The sequence below is a fragment of the Bufo bufo genome, chromosome 9, assembly GCF_905171765.1.
Source record: "Bufo bufo chromosome 9, aBufBuf1.1, whole genome shotgun sequence".
NCBI lineage: Eukaryota > Metazoa > Chordata > Amphibia > Anura > Bufonidae > Bufo > Bufo bufo.
The window spans coordinates 143291266-143313174 of record NC_053397.1 but is presented as its reverse complement, the minus strand read 5'-3'; the positions used below and the strand labels follow the sequence as shown (position 1 = coordinate 143313174).

General features: G+C 48.0%; 1 protein-coding gene across 2 annotated transcripts in view; it reads left to right on the top strand.

Moving 5' to 3' along the window:
* DDX47 (DEAD-box helicase 47) overlaps window positions 1-21909 on the top strand; it is a 129501-nt gene that overhangs the window by 94847 nt on the left and 12745 nt on the right. For both annotated transcript variants that reach the window (XM_040406568.1, XM_040406567.1), the window contains one exon: window positions 13008-13078. In XM_040406568.1, the coding sequence (XP_040262502.1) occupies window positions 13008-13078 (71 nt within the window). The remainder of the gene's footprint in view (window positions 1-13007; window positions 13079-21909) is intronic.

Below are 21909 nucleotides of genomic sequence, written 5' to 3'. Positions count from 1 at the left end.
ACTATCCTGTTGGACGCTCTCTATGAACCTTTCCAGTACGAATTAAATATACAAGGTGCCTTGCCTGAGTCTCTTCTCTAGTTGCGTCTACTATATTTGAGGGTCTTTTTTTTTTTTTTTTTTTTTTCCTCTTGTTCCTATTGGTTGCTGGTTTCAGGAAAACCTTTTTTTTTTTGCCTCAAATCCCTAGTTTTAAGGGATGAACGGAGGGTGTTTCCTTTTTTTGGGGGTTCCTTCTGAGTTTATATGTTGTTTAATTGGGGAGAGAATAACGATGAGACGACCTATTTATTTATACTTACCTCTGCTGCGAGTTCGCTGTGCTATATGATGGTATTTATCCTATACATTACTATACGAGTGTTACAATATGGTAGATAGGACACAGGTACTGGTGTGGAATGTTAGGGGAGTGAGAGATAGCCGGAAGTGGCAAGCCGTGTTTACAGCTGTACAAAGTTGTCAACCAGCCATATTGTGCTTGCTGGAAACACACTTAACCAAAGATTCTCAGAGGCTGCTACATAAGCCATGGATTTCACACTCCTACCATTCCACGTTCTCTACTCATGCTAGGGGGGTCAGTGTTTTGGTGCACAAGGCCGTACCTTTTTGAATGTTATAATACTAATATAGACCCAGATGCAAGATTTGTTTGTCTGCAATGTTCTATCTACAAAAGGCCCCTCTTTCTTGTTGCGATATATATACCCCCACCCTATTCTTGTATAGTGCTCAAACAGGTTATGGCTTTAGTGGCCAAAGGTCCTCCAATTCCGATACTCATATTGGGGGATTTTAACAAATACCTAGACCCAACACTGGATAGGTTTCATCCGAGCCCGGACCCGAGAGGAGTGCGGGAGACCTCGCTGGCAAAATTACTGAGGGAGTTGGATCTTCATGATCTATGGAGAATTCAACATCCTGATACCCGAGAATACTCCTGCTTCTCAACGACGCATGGCTCACTATCCAGGATTGACCTGCCAGTAGGATCCCTGGAAATGATGCCTTTATATATCGCTGATAGAATATCTGCCACGTAGCTTGTCGGACCACTCTGCTATTCGAGTGGAAATACAATTAGTAAAAACTGATGTGCGTGGAGGCCCTTGTATTTGGAAGCTTAATCCATTTTGGATTGATCTGCTAGATGGAAGGGACCCACTTACAGATAAGATAAAATAATTTTTCCTTCATAATATGGGCTCAGCATCAGTTGGAACTGTATGGGACGCCATGAAGGCCTATATCGGGGGTCTCTATATACAAAAAATTTGACGGAAAAAGGCAAAAACTAGGGGGTTAACAGATACTCTGCAGAAAGACGTGAAAAGCTCGGAAGCGGAATATATAAAAGACCCCTCCCCAAATAGGGAAGTACAGTGGAAAGAGGCACATGATAAATTCAAGGACCATTTTGAATCAAATTGCGGACAACAAACGCTTTTTCTTGCAGCAGAGATATTTTGAGGCTGGAGAAAGCGCGGGGAGTTTGCTGGCTAGGGTGGTCCGTTCACAATCAGGGGCATCCAGAATATTGGCCATTAAAACTGCCAGGGGCATGCTGTCGTCGGATGACTCGGAGATTCTTAGTGAGTTTCATAACTATTATAGGGAACTATATAGGTCAAAACTCACGGTAGACGCTAGCAATATTAGGAAGTACCTTGCCAGTATCCCACTGTAGAAATTATCGGCAGAATCACTTCACTATTTGGATGAGCCCATAGAGTTGGAGGAACTTAGGATGGCCCTGGGTGCTTTTCCTAACTAAAAAGCCCCAGGTTCTGATGGCCTACCAAGTGAATTTTATAGACTATATCAGGAGGATCTCCTTCCACATTTGCTGGAAACGTTTAATGATGCACGGAGAGTGGGGATGTTACCCGCCTCAATGAGGGAGGCCATAGTAGTGGTGATACCTAAGTCAGGGAAGAATCCGACTCTGCCCGAATTCTATCGCCCTATCTCCCTTCTTCCTGTGGATGTCAAAATACTGGCAAAAGTATTAGCTAACCGTCTAAATAGAGTTATTAGTGCCATCATTCACGAAGACCAGTCGGGCTTTATGCCAGATAAAAGTACGTCCATTAACCTGAGGAGATTATTTTTTAATCTCCAGCGGCTGGTGGACACTGGGGGATGTAGGGCAGTGATGTCCCTCGACGCTGCCAAAGCTTTTGACAGCGTTGAGTGGGATTACCTGTGGGAAACTATGAGGGCTATGGGATTTGGACCAGGTTTTTTGACATGGGTAAGGCTCTTGTACCGATCCCCGGTGGCTAGAATAAGAGTGAATGGAGAGCTTAGTGCACAATTCACACTACATAGGGGGACCAGACAGGGATGCCCACTATCCCCGCTCTTGTTTGCTGTAGCCATTGAACCGCTGGCGTGTAAACTACGCGCATCATTGGACTGGACAGGATTACCGCTGGGTGCTCAGGAGGAAAGAGTGTCGTTATATTCGGACGATATGCTTATATACACAGGTGATCTAGAACGATCCGTCCATCCGGTGATGCGCCATATTACAGATTTTGGCCTTAGGTCAGGGCTACGAATAAACTGGGACAAGTCAGTAATATTCCCGCTTGATCCTCTCCCCCCACAAATGAACTGGTCAGGCATCCAGCTGCAAATAGTGGATAGCTTTAAATATTTGGGTGTGACCATCACGCCACAAGTTACAGATTATATTAGAGTCAACATGGTCCCATTAGTTAGTAAATTTGAAGATAAAATATCCGCTTGGGTTAAGCTGCCCCTGTTTGTGGTAGGTCGTTGCAACTTCATTAAAATGATCCTGATGCCCCAATTGCTGTATATCTTGCATAATTCCCCCATCTGGATACCCCAAAGAATATTCTATAAGGTTCAGGGTCTCTTTCGGTCCCTTATATGGAAGAAAAAGCAACCTAGAATTAGATTAGAGACATTGCAGAGAGGCAAGGAGGAGGGAGGCCTCTTGGTACCAAACCCTTGGATATATTTTGTGGCTGCCCAGTTACAACACTTGAAGGGTTGGGGTCAACAGGACGGGGCGGGACCGTCAGCACGGATAGTTTCTTCCCTTGCAAAGCAGGCCATACCCTTCTCTATAGCGGAAATAGGAAAAATGCCGGGGGCCGGGAATCTGCCTACTCTGTCCCTGATCTTTAAAGTATGGTCTAAATTTAAAGACATGCTTGGTCTCAAGGGAGTCCACGGTTATACACCTTTTGTGATGTAATCCGAGCTTACCTGAAATATTCAGGCTGGAGGGCTTTTCTCCGTGGGAAAAAAGGGAGTTCTCTGTATACACCACATTCAGGAGGGCGGGAGTATGAAATAATTTGCACAACTACAGCGGGAGTTTGAGCTCCCAAAAACGGCATTCTATAAATTTTTGCAGCTGAGGCATGCGTATCAGGCGCAATTTACAGAAAGTAAACAAATTTCACCTACCCCCATAGTCATTCAGCAATTACTGAGTCCCGGGGTACTGGGGGGCTGATTTCAGCATTATATGGGCATATATGTGAGAGGATTACTTCCCCAGGGCCCCTCCCGGTCAAAGATAAATGGGCGGGTGATGTAGGTGTAATCACCCAGGAGCAATGGAATGACACATTGTCGCTGACACCCAGGTTAACCCTTAATGAGGCGCAGCGCATGTCTCAGCTGTATCTGATACACAGGGTGTATAAGACTCCTGACCTTCTGTATAAGATAGGTGTTCGTTCAGACTCTTGTTGCCCTTGTTGCAAAACAGAAAATGCCTCCTTGATACATATGTTCTGGGAATGCTTTGAACTAGGAATATTCTGGAAAGAGATTATACGACTTATTAAAAGAGTGACACAGATAGATATTTCGTGTGTTCCCAGGACATGTCGTCTTGGGCAATTAGAGATGGAAGCAGGGGACAGTGCTATGTCTATATGTATACTGAGAATGTTATTCCAAGCTCGTATCCTGATAGCCAAACACTGGATTGAACATAACCCGCCCACAAGCCGGAATTATATATTAATAGATTGAATAATACTCTGCGATATGAAAGAGGAATATATCTGAAAAGGAAATGTCCACATAAGTTTGGGTCTATTTGGTCGGGCTGGTTAACTGACCCAAGCTTGGTATCATGGGCGCTTGCGGAAGACTGTCTTAGGGACCAAATCTCTGGGATTGGGAGGTTGCAGTAACCTTTGTCTGATGACCTGGTGCTAGAAGAAGTAAGAGTGAAAGGGGGTGTTTTATGAGTCTGCCAAAGAGGGCCTTGAAGCAACAGTTGAGATATTGGATGGGTTCTACATATAGCAGGAATGCACAGACTCTATTTACAGGGATGGTTGTCTCACTGTTTAATTATAGGGGGGGGGGGGGGGGCGGGAGGGAGTTTAGGGTTGTTGGTGTATTAATATTTGATCCAGTGTAAAGTATGATCTCCAAACATGACAAAAGGGAAAAACGTTTGAGTGTGTAACTGGAAAACAAAATTGCAATATACTGTATTATGTAAACATATACATTAGGGCTGAAACGATTCATCGATTTAATTGATGTAATTGAGGCAAAAAAATCCTCGATGCAGTTTTTCTGCATCGAGGATTCGTTTAAATCACATGACCACGGAGCGTGAGTGAAATTAAGCTTCTCACTCACCGCACCGTGGCCTCCCGTCGGCACCGCGCTGCAGGACCTTGCGTTGACACATCGTCAGCGCGCTGGATGACGCTGTGTGTGACGTCAGGTCCCCAGTGCATGCTGGGATGAAGACGCGTCTCCTGCGGACTCCGTGTGTCGGCGCACTCTGCACTGAAAGGTAAGTATAAAGTTAGCGGGGGGAGGGGGGAGTGGTGGCGGTAAATTGGTGTCACCTGTGATTTGGCAGTCGGAAAATAATACTGCAGTGCCATAAATATACAGGCATAGATAAGTATTGCACTGACAGAAATATGCGGTAAATTGGTGGCACCTGTGATTTGGCATGGGGAAATGGGGGCACCTGTGTATTTGCATGGGCTGGGGAAAACGGGGACACCTGTGATTTGGCATGGGGAAATGTGGGCATCTGTGGTTTGGCATGTATAAAGTTATTGGCGGGGGCACCTGTGATTTGGCATGTATAACGTTATTGGCGTTAGAGGGGTTAATGGGAGCACCTATGATTTGCCATGTATAAAAGGATTGGTGGGGGGCACCTGTGATTAGGCACTCGGAAGGTTGATCTGGGGGAGTGGGGGACATGGTGGATGGCATGGAGGCACTGGGAAAGGGGGACATCATGGCAATCTGGATGCAGGGGCTGATGGCAGTGCCATCATGGGGGCACTAGGGGACATGGCATGGAGGGGCTGCTGATCTGATGGCACTGGGGGACATGGCGTATGGCATAGGAGGCACTGGGGAAGGGGGACATCATGGCAATCTGGATGGAGGGGCTGATGGCAGTGCCATCATGGGGGCACTGGGGAACATGGCATGGAGGGGCTGCTGAACTGATGGCACTGGGAAAGGGGGACATTTTTATAAAGCAATACATTATTTTAAGAAGGTTTTTCTTATTAGATTACTCGATGAATCGAGAAATCGATAGAATACTCGATTACTAAAATATTCGTTTACTGCAGCCCTAATATACATGCTGATGTATACTGTTGTGTATGATTCCAATGCTGTACTCTCAATAAAAAAAATTACACTGAAAAAAAATTAAAAAAACATATAGATCCTAAGGGTAGGTATGTGTGCCTATTCTGTACCTGTTACCACTTGTCCTTTATCCTTGCCGCAGTACTGTGTATATCCCTCCCCCCTATAGTGGTGAAGTTCTGAAAGAGATAATGGCTTATGTTGAAGGGCTCCCTACATGTCCCATCTTGATAATTGGTGATTTCAACACTTGCCTGTCTCTAGGGTTGGGCAGGATTGGGGGCATTAGGTACGAATAGGGATACTAAATTTCCCACTTATTACGTGAGCTGGATCTGCATGACATCTGGTGAGTGAGAAATAAATTAAGTATCTTCACTACAATTCCTCGTAATACAGATAGTCTGACATAAAGGGATAGCGTTGAAAGTAGGAAGGGGGAAATTAGGAAAGATATCCGGTAACACAATACTTCGTGCACATCCTAAAAGTAGATGTCATAATTTCACCCACTTTACCTTGTAAATGTTAATCAAAGTGTAATATGGTAGTTTCACTCTAAATCCTATGTATAAAATAATGAGAGAGAAGAAGAAATGAATCGCACATCCACTGCTAATGCTATGATCTCATCCCTGCATTCCTGCAGGAGACAGCACTGAATAGCGCATGTGTACTGCCTCCATGCTACATGCTAAATGAGGCATTTGTGTGCATTTTGATCAAAAGGCAATAAGCCCACTGACCACGCCAAGGTTGCATGTAACTGATCACCTGGCACCCCGACTGAGTACCTCCGTTTACGGATGCGCCTAGCGTTTTCCTGAGGCTTCCAAGCACTCTGGCAGACACCACAATCACCGAACTGAAAAAGCAGATGAATCCTCTTCAAGCATATGAATGCTGTAGGCAGTTGAATAGGAAACCATACGAATAGGTTTTCACTCCTAGCAGTCAAACTGGGACAGCATGCAATAAATCCTCCCCCAAGAATGAGACTACACTTCACCTTGAGGGTTAAAACAGGAACTCACTTTATTTAGACACAGAACACTACTTTAAACCCAACAGCCTCATTTACATACAATAGGGCACCTAGAGGACTCTGGTACAAGGAAGGGTGGGGCCAGACAATAGCAAGGGCTGATGGGAGATTGAGGAGGGACAGAACAGCTGGTTTAAACTGGTCTCCCTGCGACAACACATTGCTGGAGAAACAATGGGACAGGAAAAAGGGGGAGGAGAAGAGGCACAGAACAACAATGCTTGTAACATAGCAAACTTTACAGCCAGGGCAAGATATATACAGTCAACAACACACAGCAATACAAAATACCACATGCCCAAATTGCATTCCACGTACAAATTCACCAGGGGCCATAGTCAGTAGGTAGGAGGCGGGTAGCCAGGCCTCTCCAATGCCCAGTGGCGAGGCGGGTTCCGCCACATTTCTTCCCTTTCCCATTGAGACTATCCAGACTCCAGACCTCCAGGCGGTCTGGGGCTCTGATAATCAGCCGGCTTTTATCAAAGGGTGTAGTTTTCCCTATGGCCCCCTGCCACTTGTGCCCAGTTGTAGATCCATGGCTTGGGGGGAAGGTAACCAGGGTGCCCTCTCCCCTGGTTGAACAAAGCTGTTGCTGGGGGGAAGGGGTAACAGGCTCCTCTCTCTGCGACACCCTCCCTTGTTGTAGGGGAAAACAGACTGCCTCTCCTTCCAATACATTGTCCTGTTGTTGTGGACCAGGACAGACTGTCCATATCTCCAGTGGTGCAGGTACAGAGACTACGGTCCCATCTGCACTGTTGTGGGGCTTACTGTCTCCCCTTGGTGTGCTAGGCTGCCGCTGGGGAGAGGGGGTAACAAACTCCTCTCCCTTACACACTTTCAGCCGCTGGGGAGAGGGGGTACAAGCCAGTCCTGTAACAAGGGGGTCGGTGGAGCAGAGGCTAGCGGCTCTCTGCCCTGATGCCAGCTCTTCTGCTGGAGGGACTGGAGTACAGTCCTGCTGGGTAGTAAGGGGACAAGTAGGGCAGAGGCCAGCTCTTCTGCTGGGAGGGGGCCAGAGGGGGCTAACGACTCCTCTACTGACCCCAGTACCTGGTTTGGAGTTGGCTGTGGAGGGGAGGGGTTGCTTACCTCACCTCCTGGTACTGCTGCTGTTGGGGAGAGAGACCGACTGTCTCCCCTCCCTGTAAAGCACACTGCCGCTGTGGAGTGAGACCGGCTGTTTCCACTCCCTGTAAAGCACTCTGCCGCTGGGAAGGAAGGACGACACACTTCTCTCCCTGTATTACCCCCACCTGGAGTTGGAGATCTGGGTCGGCTGCCCCGTATCCCTGTAGGGCCGGTAGAGAGATCTCGGTCCCATCTCCACCTGCCATCTGTGGGTCTTCCCAGGACCAGTCTGTGAGGTCTCTCAACATTTGCGAGTAAGGACCACCTGCGTCCTCACCTGGCAACTCCGGCTGCTGCTGAGGGTCTGGGCCAGCTGCCCAGCATCCTGGTAGAGAGCCCTCGGTCCCGTCTCCACCTGCCTTTTGTGGTTCCTCACAGGACCAGTCTGAGGACCCCTACTTCGGGTTCCTCTCTCTGCCTCAAGGGGAGACGGCTTACATCCTCGGATACAGCCTCTGCTCGGCTGCTGTAACACTCTTTCCGCTGGGCAATTTCTCTCTCTTTCGCCAGTCGGAATTCTCGTTCCATCCTTGCGTGTCGCTTGGCTGTGACCTGGTTCCAGATGGCCTGGCATATATCCATAGACACATTATCTCCATACTGGGCCACTCGCTGCCTCACCTCGGCCAGCCAGTCATCTTCAGAGCCTTCCATACTTGTCTGCTCCAAGTCGCTGGATACCTCTGCTCCCAGGGGCGCTGCACGAGTGCTAGCGTTGCCCTCAATTTGTAACTCCACACGTTACCCCGGTGTCTCTGAGCTGCTTCTCCTCGCACTAGGACGCCATCCCACTGCTTGCCATCAATGTAACGGATCATCTGGCACCCCGACTGAGTACCTCCGTTTACGGATGCGCCTAGCGTTTTCCTGAGGCTTCCAAGCACTCTGGCAGACACCACAATCACCGAACTGAAGAAGCAGATGAATCCTCTTCAAGCATATGAATGCTGTAGGCAGTTGAATAGGAAACCATACGAATAGGTTTTCACTCCTAGCAGTCAAACTGGGACAGCATGCAATAAATCCTCCCCCAAGAATGAGACGACACTTCACCTTGAGGGTTAAAACAGGAACTCACTTTATTTAGACACAGCACACTACTTTACTTTAAACCCAACAGCCTCATTTACATACAATAGGGCACCTAGAGAACTATGGTACAAGGAAGGGTGGGGCCAGACAATAGCAAGGGCTGATGGGAGATTGAGGAGGGACAGAACAGCTGGTTTAAACTGGTCTCCCTGCGACAACACATTGCTGGAGAAACAATGGGACAGGAAAAAGGGGGAGGAGAAGAGGCACAGAACAACAATGCTTGTAACATAGCAAACTTTACAGCCAGGGCAAGATATATGCAGTCCACAACACACAGCAATACAAAATACCACATGCCCAAATTGCATTCCACGTTCAAATTCACCAGGGGCCATAGTCAGTAGGTAGGAGGCGGGTAGCCAGGCCTCTCCAATGCCCAGTGGCGAGGCGGGTTCCGCCACAGTTGCCTCTATGCCTAAGTGGGCTTATTGCCTTTTGATCAAAATGTACACAAATGCCTCATTTAGCATGTAACATGGAGGTAGTACACATGCGCTATTCAGTGCTGTCTCATGCAGGGATGAGATCATAGCATTAGCAGTGAATGTGCGATTCATTTCTTCTTCTCTCTCATTATTTTATACATAGAACTCTGTCCCTGGATCTGCACTCCTTCCACTAGCCAGGTGATTTTAATTAGCCTAGTATTTAGTAGTAGGGGTTAAATTAGCCTATCATGCTCTCAGTTGGAGTTCCTGTGCGCTTCAGAGCAGGTGAGCCTTGACAACTGTTCACATGGTGCGGTGCTGCGTGGGGGCCGCTGTGCTGTTTTCCTGGCTGGTTGGTGGGTACGGCATGGTCAAGCAGCAGGGGTGCTGTTTGGCCACTGGGTCCCGCCGCCGGCCGGGATGGCGCCACAGCGCTGGCGGTCGCCGTGCAGCGCCGCACCAATTTTAGGTTAGGACCCACTCATAGAGGCAACCTTGGCGTGGTGAGTGAGCTTATTGCCTTTTGATCAAAATGTACACAAATGCCTCATTTAGCATGTAACATGGAGGCAGTACACATGCGCTATTCAGTGCTGTCTCCTGCAGGAATGCAGGGATGAGATCATTGCATTAGCAGTGGATGTGCGATTCATTTCTTCTTCTCTCTCATTATTTTATACATATCACTCTGTAAATTAAACTGTAAAAAGTGTTTTACAAAATAAAATAAAAAAAGTTTCAAATAAAAAGACCCTCTCTCATAATAGTCATATAAAATTGTACAAAAATAGAAAAAAAAATTAAAACGCACATTAGGTATCGTCGTAACAACCCGCTTTATAAAAATCACACGATCCACCCCGTCAAGTGAACACCATAAATAAATAAAAACTGCCAAAATAGACTTTTTTTTTGTCACCTTGCCTCACAAAAAGTATACTGTTATACCAAGTGATCTGTCATAAGTATCCCAAAATGGTACCAATAGACTTCACCTCATCCCACAAAAAAATGACAATCGCCCACAATCCCACACAAGTCAATCGCCAGAAAAATAAATGCTTGTCAGAAATTTTTTAGATTTTTTTTTCAAAAATGCTTTGTGTAAAACTTAACAAAAATAGATGTATTCGATATCGCCATGTCCGTAACCCTGTAAAAAAAAATTTGATCAAAACAAGGTCAGAACAGTCATTTCTTTTGGTCACCTCACAAATTGTGTAATATTGAGCAATCAAGCCACCACAAAAAAATTATAAAAATAAACCCTCAAACAAGACCATTGCCAGAAAAATAAAAAATAAATTATGGCTGTCAGCAAATGGCAATGCAAAAACATGATTTTTCTTTACAAAAATGCTTTGTGTAAAAGTGGTAAAACGTAAAAGAACTATATAAACTTGGCATCTCTGTAATTGTACCGACCAGCAGAATAAAAATGTCATTTTTCCTGCACGGTGTATGCTGCAATGGCAGAATTAGGATACTTTCACATTACATCACGTTAGCAGTATCTGGCAGGTGAACAGCCTGCTGGATCAGTACTAACGCTAGCCCACGTGCTGCGGTTTTTGTCCGGCCGCCTCTCGGCATGTTTGCCGTGCTGCGGCTGGATCTCCGGCCTGTCCCCAGAGCTGACATCCAGTGGCACATGTGGGCTAGCGTTAGTATGGATCCGGCAGGCTGTTCCCATGCCGCAACAGCCTGCCGGACACTGTTAACGCTAATGTGAAAAAAGCCTTACCGCCTTTGTTTATCCTGCTTCCCAAGAAGCAACATAAAAAGTGATGAAAAATAATTATATGTACCCCAAAATAGAATCAATGAGCAACTCATCCCGCCAAAAATAAGCCCTCACACAGCTCTGTTAAGAGAAAAATAAATGTATGTTTCTCAGAAAATGGCTGTACTGGTATCCCAGAAGCTGTTCAATAGCAACATGCCCATAAACCAATCCATCAAAATCTGCGCTGCAAAAGCCACATGGCAGGCCTTCTGTTCTGAGCCCTGCGGTGTGCCTCTGCAGCAGTTTACGGCCACATATGGGATGTTGCCGTATTCAGGAGACAAAGGGCAACACTTTGTGGGGTGCTTTTTTTCCTGTTACCCCTTGTGAAAATGAAATATTTGGGGCTATAGCAACATTTTATTGGAAGAAATTAAATTTATTTTCATAGCCAAGTATTTTTAAATTCTGTAAAATGTCTGTGATGTCAAAGTGCTCAATATACCCCTTAATAAATTCCTTAAGGGGATGTAGTTTCCAAAATGGGCTTGCTTTTTGGGGGTTTCCACTGTAGGGGTTCTTCAGGGTCTCTTCAAATACAAAATAGCCCTCCAAAACCATTCCAGCAAAATCTGCCCTCCAAAATCCATATGGTGCTCCTTACCTTCTGACCCCTGCCATGTGCCCATAGAGATGTGTGTTTACGAACACACACGGAGTGTTTCGGTAAACTGCAGAATCGGGGTAATACATATTGAGGTTTGTTTTACTAGTAACCCTTGCTGTGTTACAGGAAAATCTGCTTAAAAAAAAGACATTTTTAAATATTACCTCCATTTTTCTTTAATTCTTGTGGAACACTTCAAGGGTTAACAAAGTTTATAACATCAGTTTTGAATAATTTGAGAGATGTAGTTTTTAAAATGTGATCATTTATCGGTGGTTTCCATTATGTAAGCCCCTAGAAATAATTTTTTAACTGAAGTGCTTAAAAAATGGTTTTGGAAATGTTCTTGAAAATGGCTTCTAAAATTCTAAGCCTTCTAACGTCCTAGAAAAAACATAAAATGACATTTACAAAATGATGGCAATGTAAAGCAGACATATGGGAAATGTTGATAGATAACTATTTTATGATGTATAACTATCTGTCTTGAAAGTAGAGAAATGAAATTTTACTAAATTGTAATTTTTTTAATAAATAAAGGTAAAAAAGGAAATGGGTAAAAGCATTCCAAAGTTATTACACGTCAGATTTTCAGAAATAGGCCTGGGCAGGAAGATGAAAACTGGCCTGGAGTAGAGTAAATAAAAATATAAATATAGAATTTACAAAACAAGAGCATAAAAGTGACCGCAGTGGTTGTATTGCTTTTAAAGCATGTAACACGTTCATAAGGCTTTCATTTTGAGTGTAGGGTGTCGAGATTAAAGAACAATAATTGGAAATGGCAAACAAAATAGTTTATATAGGTTTAAAGGGGTTTTCCAAGTGTTTTTTGCTGATGACCTATCCTCTCAAAAGATCTTCAGCATCTGGTCGTGGGGGTCCAAACACCCAGAACCCCTGCCGATCAGCGGTGCTCGCAGTAGGGCAGCTGCCTTGCCAGAGCTTCTCCTAGGCAGTGTGAAGTCACCTAGCAGAGAGAAGGTTGCGGTGTTACTGCAAGTGCTGCTGTCTTCTCAAATAGCTGAGTGGCAGGGTCCTGGGTGTCGGACTCCCACCAATCAGATACTGATGACCTATCCAGAGAATAGGTCATCACTAAAATAAAACTTAGAAAACCCCTTTAAGTTATCATGTAGAAAGTACACAGTATACAGGTGAATGGATACTGCTGGTTTTGGTTGTGAGCTACACCTACTGTTCTGGTAGTTTTTGAAGTGACAATGGAAGTGTTTCTTGTTTGCTTACTTTTTACATTCTCTATTACAGGATTACATACACAGAGTAGGCAGAACAGCTCGTGCTGGAAGATCTGGAAAAGCTATTACTTTTGTAACACAGTAGGTTGTTCTGTATATTAAAACTAGGGCTGGGATTTTTACCAAAAAATGTTATTTTTATTTTTGTTAATTAGACTTAAAAAAAAAAAATACCAAGACTATATAGACTGTCAGTGCAGGGGTTACTACTGTACATAGATCGGCGTACCCATGCACTACTGGACTATGTACAGTAGGGACCCCTGCACTGCCAGTCTGATGTACCTGTATACATACATACATCAGGGTTTCAGTATATATGTATCCTAGGATAAAGGGGCTAAGGCAGTGATGGTGGACCTTTTAAAGACCAAGTGCCCAAACTCCAACCCAAAACCCACATATTTATCGCGAAGTGCCAACACGGCAATTTAACCTTGAATACCGATATGGTATAAATTCCATGTACTTTATCATTTAGCTATAATAGCCTACCTACATTAAGGGCCCTGCCTGTGCTGTTCATAGTGCACCTTGCGCTGATGAATGGCAGGAAAAGTCTAAGGCATATTGGTACACTATAGACTTTTTCCAGGGTGCATGTGCCCGTGCCATAGGTTCACCACCACAGGCCTAGGGGTACATTATATAAAAATAGAATTTTGCACAGTATATATGTGGTTTGCATGAGACGATTTGTCGTACAGTGTGTACAGGAGATGTTAGAGGTTCAGTAAACAGTATACACTCACCTAAAGAATTATTAGGAACACCTGTTCTATTTCTCATTAATGCAATTATCTAGTCAACCAATCACATGGCAGTTGCTTCAATGCATTTAGGGGGGTGGTCCTGGTCAAGACAATCTCCTGAACTCCAAACTGAATGTCAGAATGGCAAAGAAAGGTGATTTAAGCAATTTTGAGCGTGGCATGGTTGTTGGTACCAGACGGGCCGGTCTGAGTATTTCACAATCTGTTCAGTTACTTGGATTTTCACGCACAACCATTTCTAGGGTTTACAAAGAATGGTGTGAAAAGGGAAAAACATCCAGTATGCGGCAGTCCTGTGGGCAAAAATGCCTTGTGGATGCTAGAGGTCAGAGGAGAATGGGCCGACTGATTCAAGCTGATAGAAGAGCAACGTTGACTGAAATAACCACTCGTTACAACCGAGGTATGCAGCAAAGCATTTGTGAAGCCACAACACGCACAACCTTGAGGCGGATGGACTACAACAGCAGAAGACCCCACCGGGTACCACTCATCTCCACTACAAATAGGAAAAAGAGGCTACAATTTGCACGAGCTCACCAAAATTGGACTGTTGAAGACTGGAAAAATGTTGCCTGGTCTGATGAGTCTCGATTTCTGTTGAGACATTCAAATGGTAGAGTCCGAATTTGGCGTAAACAGAATGAGAACATGTATCCATCCTCTGATGGCTACTTCCAGCAGGATAATGCACCATGTCACAAAGCTCGAATCATTTCAAATTGGTTTCTTGAACATGACATTGAGTTCACTGTACTAAAATGGCCCCAACAGTCACCAGATCTCAACCCAATAGAGCATCTTTGGGATGTGGTGGAACGGGAGCTTCGTGCCCTGGATGTGCATCCCTCAAATCTCCATCAACTGCAAGATGCTATCCTATCAATATGGGCCAACATTTCTAAAGAATGCTATCAGCACCTTGTTGAATCAATGCCACGTAGAATTAAGGCAGTTCTGAAGGCAAAAGGGGGTCCAACACGGTATTAGTATGGTGTTCCTAATAATTCTTTAGGTGAGTGTATATGCAAGGGGTGTGTTGGGCACAGAATTTTTAGTTTAACCACTTTACATCTGCCTATAGGATATAAACATCCTACGGGTGGATGTTTATCTCTGAATGGACGTTCTGGAACGTCCATTCAGAGATGGCAGCTGCACGCTAATTGTGCAGCTGCCAAGCGGGGGGCCCGCTGTCCGTGACAATTCTAAGCCTTCTAATGTCCTAAAAAAATAAAATGACATTTCCAAAATGATGCCAACATAAAGGAGACATATGGGGAATGTTAAGTAATAAATGTTTGCGAATTTTTCAAAATTTTTGGTAAATGTTGGATTATTTTATAAATAAATTGTGAAATATATTGACTCAAATTTACCACTGTCATGAAGTACAATGTGTCATGAGAAAACAATCTCAGAATGGCTTGGATAAGTAAAAGCGTTCCAAAGTTATTACCACATAAAGTGACACATGTCAGATTTGCAAAATTAGGCTCTATCAGGAAAGGGGAAATGGCCCAGATGTGAAGTGGTTAAAATCACGACTCTGTGGGTAATTTGTGTTAAGGGGATGTACATAGCAGGTTCACGAGTAAAGCCTAGTCCATACGTGGTGCATGCCAGCTGTATAATTTGAAGATGACACCGATCCCAGTCATTTCACACCTCATCTAACCCCCATCTGAGGGTTTATACAGTTGGCGGGGCTTCCCTCTGTTCTCCAGTTGGAGTCGCCACGGTGAAATGAAATTTTTAAAAATATTAAAAAAAACACAAACATTAATATTCAAATTGCAATCCCTCCTAACCAAATTTTAAATATAGAAATAAATAGATTAAACATTATTGGTATCGCCATGTCTGAAAATGTCCAGATAAATTATAAAGTAATTTTTCCTATTTCTCAGTCCTATGAATGGTATCATTATGCAATGAATAGGGTATGTTGTATGAAATAATATTGCCCAGTATACATACAATACAAATGTTGTAAGGTTTTTAAATGTACATTTCTCGCCCATATTCCTTGGGGGACACAGGAAACCATGGGTATAGCTCTGCTCCCTAGGAGGCGTGACACTAAGTGAAAGCTGTAAGCCCCTCCTCCATCAGCTATACCCTTCAGCCTGGAGAAGAGACTGCCAGTTTTTGCTTAGTGTCCAAGGAGGCAAGACACCCCCTGCTTATGCAGGGTTGTTTTCCTATGATTTTTTATTTTTGCGTTATTTGTTGTTTTTAATTCGATTTTTTTCTACCTACAGGGACAACAGAGGCGCATTAGACCCCTCTGTTTCTCCCGGGGTTGAGTTGCGCCAGTGCCGGTAATTCCGCACTGCCGCCTCCCCCACAGAAGACAAGGTGGACCAGGGCAGCCTCGCTCCCCTGCGTCCCGCCAGCTCAGGGTCGCCCGCACGCCAAGTCCCTCCCCCGGCTTCCTGCCACTGCGGTGCCAGGAGCTGAAGGGGCGACCCCCGCTGGATGGACTGAGGGCGAAGACAGCGTATGGTGAGAGTGGCTGCTCCAGCCTCCCCTTCCTCCCTCCCACCGCTGCTACATCCCCATGGCCGCTGCTACACCCCCCATGGCCACCGCTACATCGCCTGCCACCCATCCCCCCCCCCCCCCCCCGGGCATATCGGGACAGTTAGTTTGGGGGGGAGTCTATCTGGGCAAGTCCTTGGCAGGGACGCTGCCTTACAGGGGACGGCTGGGGGCCGCTTACTTGGCGTGAACGGCGCCATTTCATGGCCGGCACTTCATCACCTTGGGGGGTTAAAATCATTTTGCCGCGCGCGCGCGCGGCTCTGCTTCAGCGCGGCAGAGGGGGAGCGGAGCTTCCTACATGCGCTCCGCTACTTCCGGTTTCATCGGGCTCCACTTCTCACAGTGCTGCGTGGGATCCTCTCTGCCGTGCGATCCTGAAGCCATTCATCTCCGTGCTGCTGCCTCTCCTCCACAGCCTCCTCAGTCTGTTCCCCTTACTGCTGCCGCTTGCATCATCCGGGTCTGGTAGGACTGTTAATCCCCTCCGTGCCACAGTACTGTTGCTTGGGTGTTATCCCCGTTCCTTTTCTTTGGGGTCTCCCACTTTAAGTGCAACATCCTTTTTCCACCATGTCAGACCCTTCTGCAGCCGCCAAGCCTTGGTACCATGCCTGTACTGCTTGTAGGGAACCCTTTCCCCGGGGGCAGACTGATCCGCACTGTACTGCATGCCGAGTTCCACCGCAGCCTCAGTCGCCCGCTGTGTCGCTCCCTGCTTCCTCTGACCCGCCTGACTGGGCTAGATCCCTGTCCCAGGCTGTGGAAAGCCTCACTCATGTCGTGGGCCGCCTAATAGACAGGCCACCTACCCCGCAGGACGCCACTCTGACTGTCGCGCCCTCCGGGTCCACTGCTTCTGCCGCTGCAGCGGGTTCACTCTCTCCTAGTGACCCCTCCCGAGCTAGGCACTCTCAGAAGCGTATTAGAGTAGAGCGAGCCTCCTCCTCTGAGGCCTCACTCTCCCCGCCACGCGTGCGCACCCAGACGGGCCTCTCCTCTCCAAGGGATTCGCTCTCTGAAGGTGAATTGGCGGTTTCAGATTTGGAAATGGACTCGGCCCTGCCGTCCAAGCTAGCCTCGGCGATGGGTCAACTCTTCTCTGATATTCGTGACACCTTTAAGGTGCAGGATGATCCCCCTAGCTCTGACGCAGCTAGCGTCTCCTTTATCAGACCCAGGCAGGCCTCAAAAGTCTTTCCAATCCACTCTGATTTCTCCTCCGTGGTGTCTAAGGCTTGGGCTCGCCCGGACGCCCGTTTTGTCAACCCCAAGAAGCTGGACATTTGCTATCCTTTTCCAGCCGATGTCGTGGCCACCTGGTCTTCCCCACCCAAGGTGGACCCCCCTGTGGCCCGGCTGTCAAAGAACACGGCCATCCCTGTTCCCGACGGATCCTCTCTTCAGTCAGCGGAGGACCGTCGCATGGAGACCCTTTCCAAGGGCATTTTTGCTGCCTCCGGTTCTGCTCTCAGACCGGTTTTTGCCTCTGCTTGGGCAGGGAAAGCAATCTCTGCTTGGGGTGCGCAGCTGGAACAGGAGTTGGACTCGGACGTCCCCATCCAGGACCTACGTTCCTTGGCCCAGCTTATTATTCGGGCCGGGAATTTTGTTTGTGAGGCCTCCCTTGATGCGGGAGCCCTTATTGCACGCTCCTCCGCCCTGGCAGTTGCCGTCAGGAGGGAGCTCTGGCTGAAGGTTTGGAAAGCGGACGCTGCCTCCAAACGTTCCCTGGCGGGGCTACCGTTTGCGGGTTCCCGCCTTTTCGGGGTCCGCTTAGACGAACTTATTTCGGAGGCCACGGGTGGTAAAAGCACCCATCTTCCTCAACCCCAAGCCAGGGGCGCCCCCCGTGGACGCCCTGGTGCGTCTCGTTTCCGGTCCTCCCGCAGGGCCTCTGGGGCTCCCACCACAGCTGCCGCTTCGGCTCCTCCCCAGGATAAGCGTAGGAAGCCGTTTTTTCGGGCGCAGCCCTCCTGGCGCAAGCCGCAGGCTGCCCGCTCACCCGCAGCAAAACAGTCCTCTGCCTGAAGGCGCGCCCCCACCCACCCGGGTGGGGGGCCGGCTCCTCCTTTTCAGGGACGTCTGGATGGCTCACGTCTCCGACGCCTGGGCCCTCGAAATTGTGTCCTCCGGATACAAAATCGAATTTGCATCCTTCCCTCCAGATCGGTTCTTTCGCTCCCGCCGCGGGACCCGAAGAGCGCGGCTGCGTTCTCCGCGGCCGTTCAAGCCTTACTGGACAGGGGGGTGATTACCCCCGTTCCTCTAGAGGAAAGGTTCCAAGGGTTCTACTCGAACCTCTTTGTAGTTCCCAAGAAGGGAGGTTCGGTGCGGCCCATTTTGGACCTCAAAAAGCTCAACCGTTTCCTCCTCCTTCGACGGTTTCGGATGGAGTCCCTCCGTTCCGCGGTGGCTTCCCTGGAGCAGGGAGATTTCATGTCTTCCATCGATATACAGGATGCCTACCTCCATGTTCCGGTAGCCCGGTGTCACCATCGCTTCCTCCGATTCGCCGTGGGGGACCTCCACTTCCAATTTGTCGCCCTTCCCTTCGGGCTGGCAACAGCCCCCCGGGTGTTCACCAAGGTCCTGGCCCCGGTTTTGGCCTTACTCCGTTCCAGGGGTGTTTTTCTGCTACCGTACTTGGACGATATCCTCATCAAGGCTCCGTCCCTTTCTCAAGCGGTTGCCAGCGTGGATCTCACTCTCTGGATCATCCCTTCCATCTATCGCCTCCGGTGCGGTCATCTCTCCGCTGGTGGTTACAGTCCCCTCTTCTGGGCAGGTCTTTTCTGCCACTCAACTGGTTGGTGGTTACAACCAATGCCAGTCTCTTGGGCTGGGGAGGCGTCTTTCCTCCCCGATCCGTCCATGGCATTTGGTCTCCATCGGAGTCCAAACTCTCGATCAATGTCCTGGAGCTGAGAGCGGCCCTTCTGTCTCTACGACACTGGACTCATCTGCTGAAGGGTCATCCAGTTCGTGTACAATCGGACAACGCCACGGCTGTGGCGTACATAAACCACCAGGGGGGCACTCGCAGCGCTGCAGCAATGCGGGAGGTCACCAGCATTCTCCGTTGGGCGGAAGCCCACGTCCCGGCCCTATCTGCAATTTTTATTCCAGGGGTGGACAATTGGGCGGCGGACTTCCTCAGTCGCACCACCGTCGACCCCGGCGAGTGGTCTCTTCACCCGGAGGTATTCGAGGCCATTTGCCTTCGTTGGGGCATACCGGACGTGGACCTCATGGCCTCAAAATTCAATCACAAGGTCCCCGCCTATCTGTCCAGGGCCAGGGATCCGGGAGCTTGCGGAGCCGACGCCCTCGTTCTTCCTTGGCGAGGCTTCGCGCGCCCATACATATTCCCTCCCATCCCTCTCCTGCCCAAGGTCCTTCGGAAGATCGCGGCGGAAGGCGTCTCGGTGATTCTGGTCGCTCCGGACTGGCCCCGCCGGTCTTGGTATGCCGACCTCATGCTGCTCCTGGCAGACGCGCCCTGGCCGCTGCCCGCCAGGGAAGATCTTCTCTCTCAGGGACCGATCTTCCACCCGCGTTTAGGGTCCCTACGTTTGACGGCGTGGTTGTTGAGACCACCGTCCTGACACGTAGGGGTTTTTCTGCGGACGTCGTCCGCACCATGATCCGCGCCCGTAAGCCGTCCTCTTCTAGGATCTATTATAGGACCTGGAGGACCTTTTTGGGGTTCTGTGCCGATCTGGGGATTCCTCTGCTCCGCTTTTCTCTCCCCACCGTTTTGTCCTTCCTGCAGAGCGGACTGGCCCAAGGTCTAGGCCTTAGTTCTTTGAAGGGTCAGGTGTCTGCGCTGTCCATTTTGTTTCAGCGCCCACTGGCCCCCCTTGGTCCTGTCAAGACCTTCCTTCAGGGCGTGGCTCACGCGGTTCCCCCGTACCGCCCTCCGATACCGCCCTGGGACCTGAACCTGGTTCTCTCAGCGCTCCAGGCTTCTCCTTTCGAGCCTCTGCGGACGGTTTCCTTGCGACTTCTGTCCTGCAAGGTTATTTTCCTTGTAGCCGTCACCTCTCTTCGGAGGGTGTCCGAATTGGCTGCACTCTCCTGTCTGGAACCTTTCCTAGTGTTCCACCAGGACAAGGTGGTTCTTCGTCCGGTCCCTTCCTTCCTTCCTAAGGTGGTCTCCGCCTTTCATCTGAACGAGGACATCGTTCTCCCCTCTTTGTGTCCTTCCCCTTCCCACCCGCGGGAGAGGAAGCTTCATCGCCTGGACGTTGTCAGGGCGCTCAAGATTTACCTGGAAGTAACCAGCTCTTTCAGGCATACTGACTCGCTCTTTGTGGTCCCGGAAGGGTCGCGCAGAGGGATGGCGGCATCCAAAGTGGCTATCGCCCGTTTTGTCAAGATGGCTGTTACTGAGACTTATCTCGCCAAGGGCAAGGTTCCGCCCCTTGGTGTTACCGCTCACTCCACTAGAGCGGTCGGGGCTTCCTGGGCTCAGAGGAATCGGGCTTCTACGGAGCAGATTTGCAAGGCGGCCACTTGGTCCTCCTTGCACACCTTCACCAAGTTCTACAGGGTGCATACTCATGCGTCGGCTGACGCTGCTTTAGGCCGTCTGGTGTTGCAGGCGGCAGTTGATTGATGCCTCTGGTGTTAGTCTAGTTTGTTCTGGTCCCTCCCTTCTGGGACTGCTCTGGAACGTCCCATGGTTTCCCGTGTCCCCCAAGGAATATGGGCGAGAAAAGGAGACTTTTGTATTACTTACCAGTAAAGTCTCTTTCTCGCTCTTCCTTGGGGGACACAGCACCCGCCCTTCATTTGGGTTACAGTTGTGGTTCCGGCTTGGTTGCCCCAGTTGGGGCTCGACAGTTCTTTTTCCGGTTGGTGGTTATCTTTCACTACTTGGACACGCAACTGGCAGTCTCTTCTCCAGGCTGAAGGGTATAGCTGATGGAGGAGGGGCTTACAGCTTTCACTTAGTGTCACGCCTCCTAGGGAGCAGAGCTATACCCATGGTTTCCTGTGTCCCCCAAAGAAGAGCGAGAAAGAGACTTTACTGGTAAGTAATACAAAAGTCTCCTTTTTTCTCTTTTGGTATTGCCCCCTGCTGTTCATTCTTCTGGTCCGCCATCTCCTGAGTTCAGTGGTGGACTGACATGCTCAGTAGCTTTTCTGCTACTTTCCCCTCCCCTGAGTGCTGTATTGTAAAGCGGCACTGACCTCTCTCATTCATTTATTCCTACTTCTGAATTCATGGAAAAGTATTGCTATCTTCTATACAGTGGAGAAGGAAATGTTGGGGACATATGTACCATATGTATCTCTGGGGTTATATGTGAAGGTCTTTTTTTATGTAATGTTGAAGGGGTGAGTTTTTAATGTTAGTCTGTAGAAAAGAGTGGTTATTTTTTTGAAAAAAAAATTGCTGTATTTTCTGTATGTACAACACAATAGGGTGTGTCTAATTAACAGTGTAATATGAAATAAGTCAGTTGTAAGAGAAGTCTCATAGAATATTATAGCCTATAGGAAGTGATTGAGTTCAGGCTCATCCCCTTATAGAGTGATAGGGAAGATGCATATGGAACATTAGGCTAGATTACGTCCGTTAGTAGT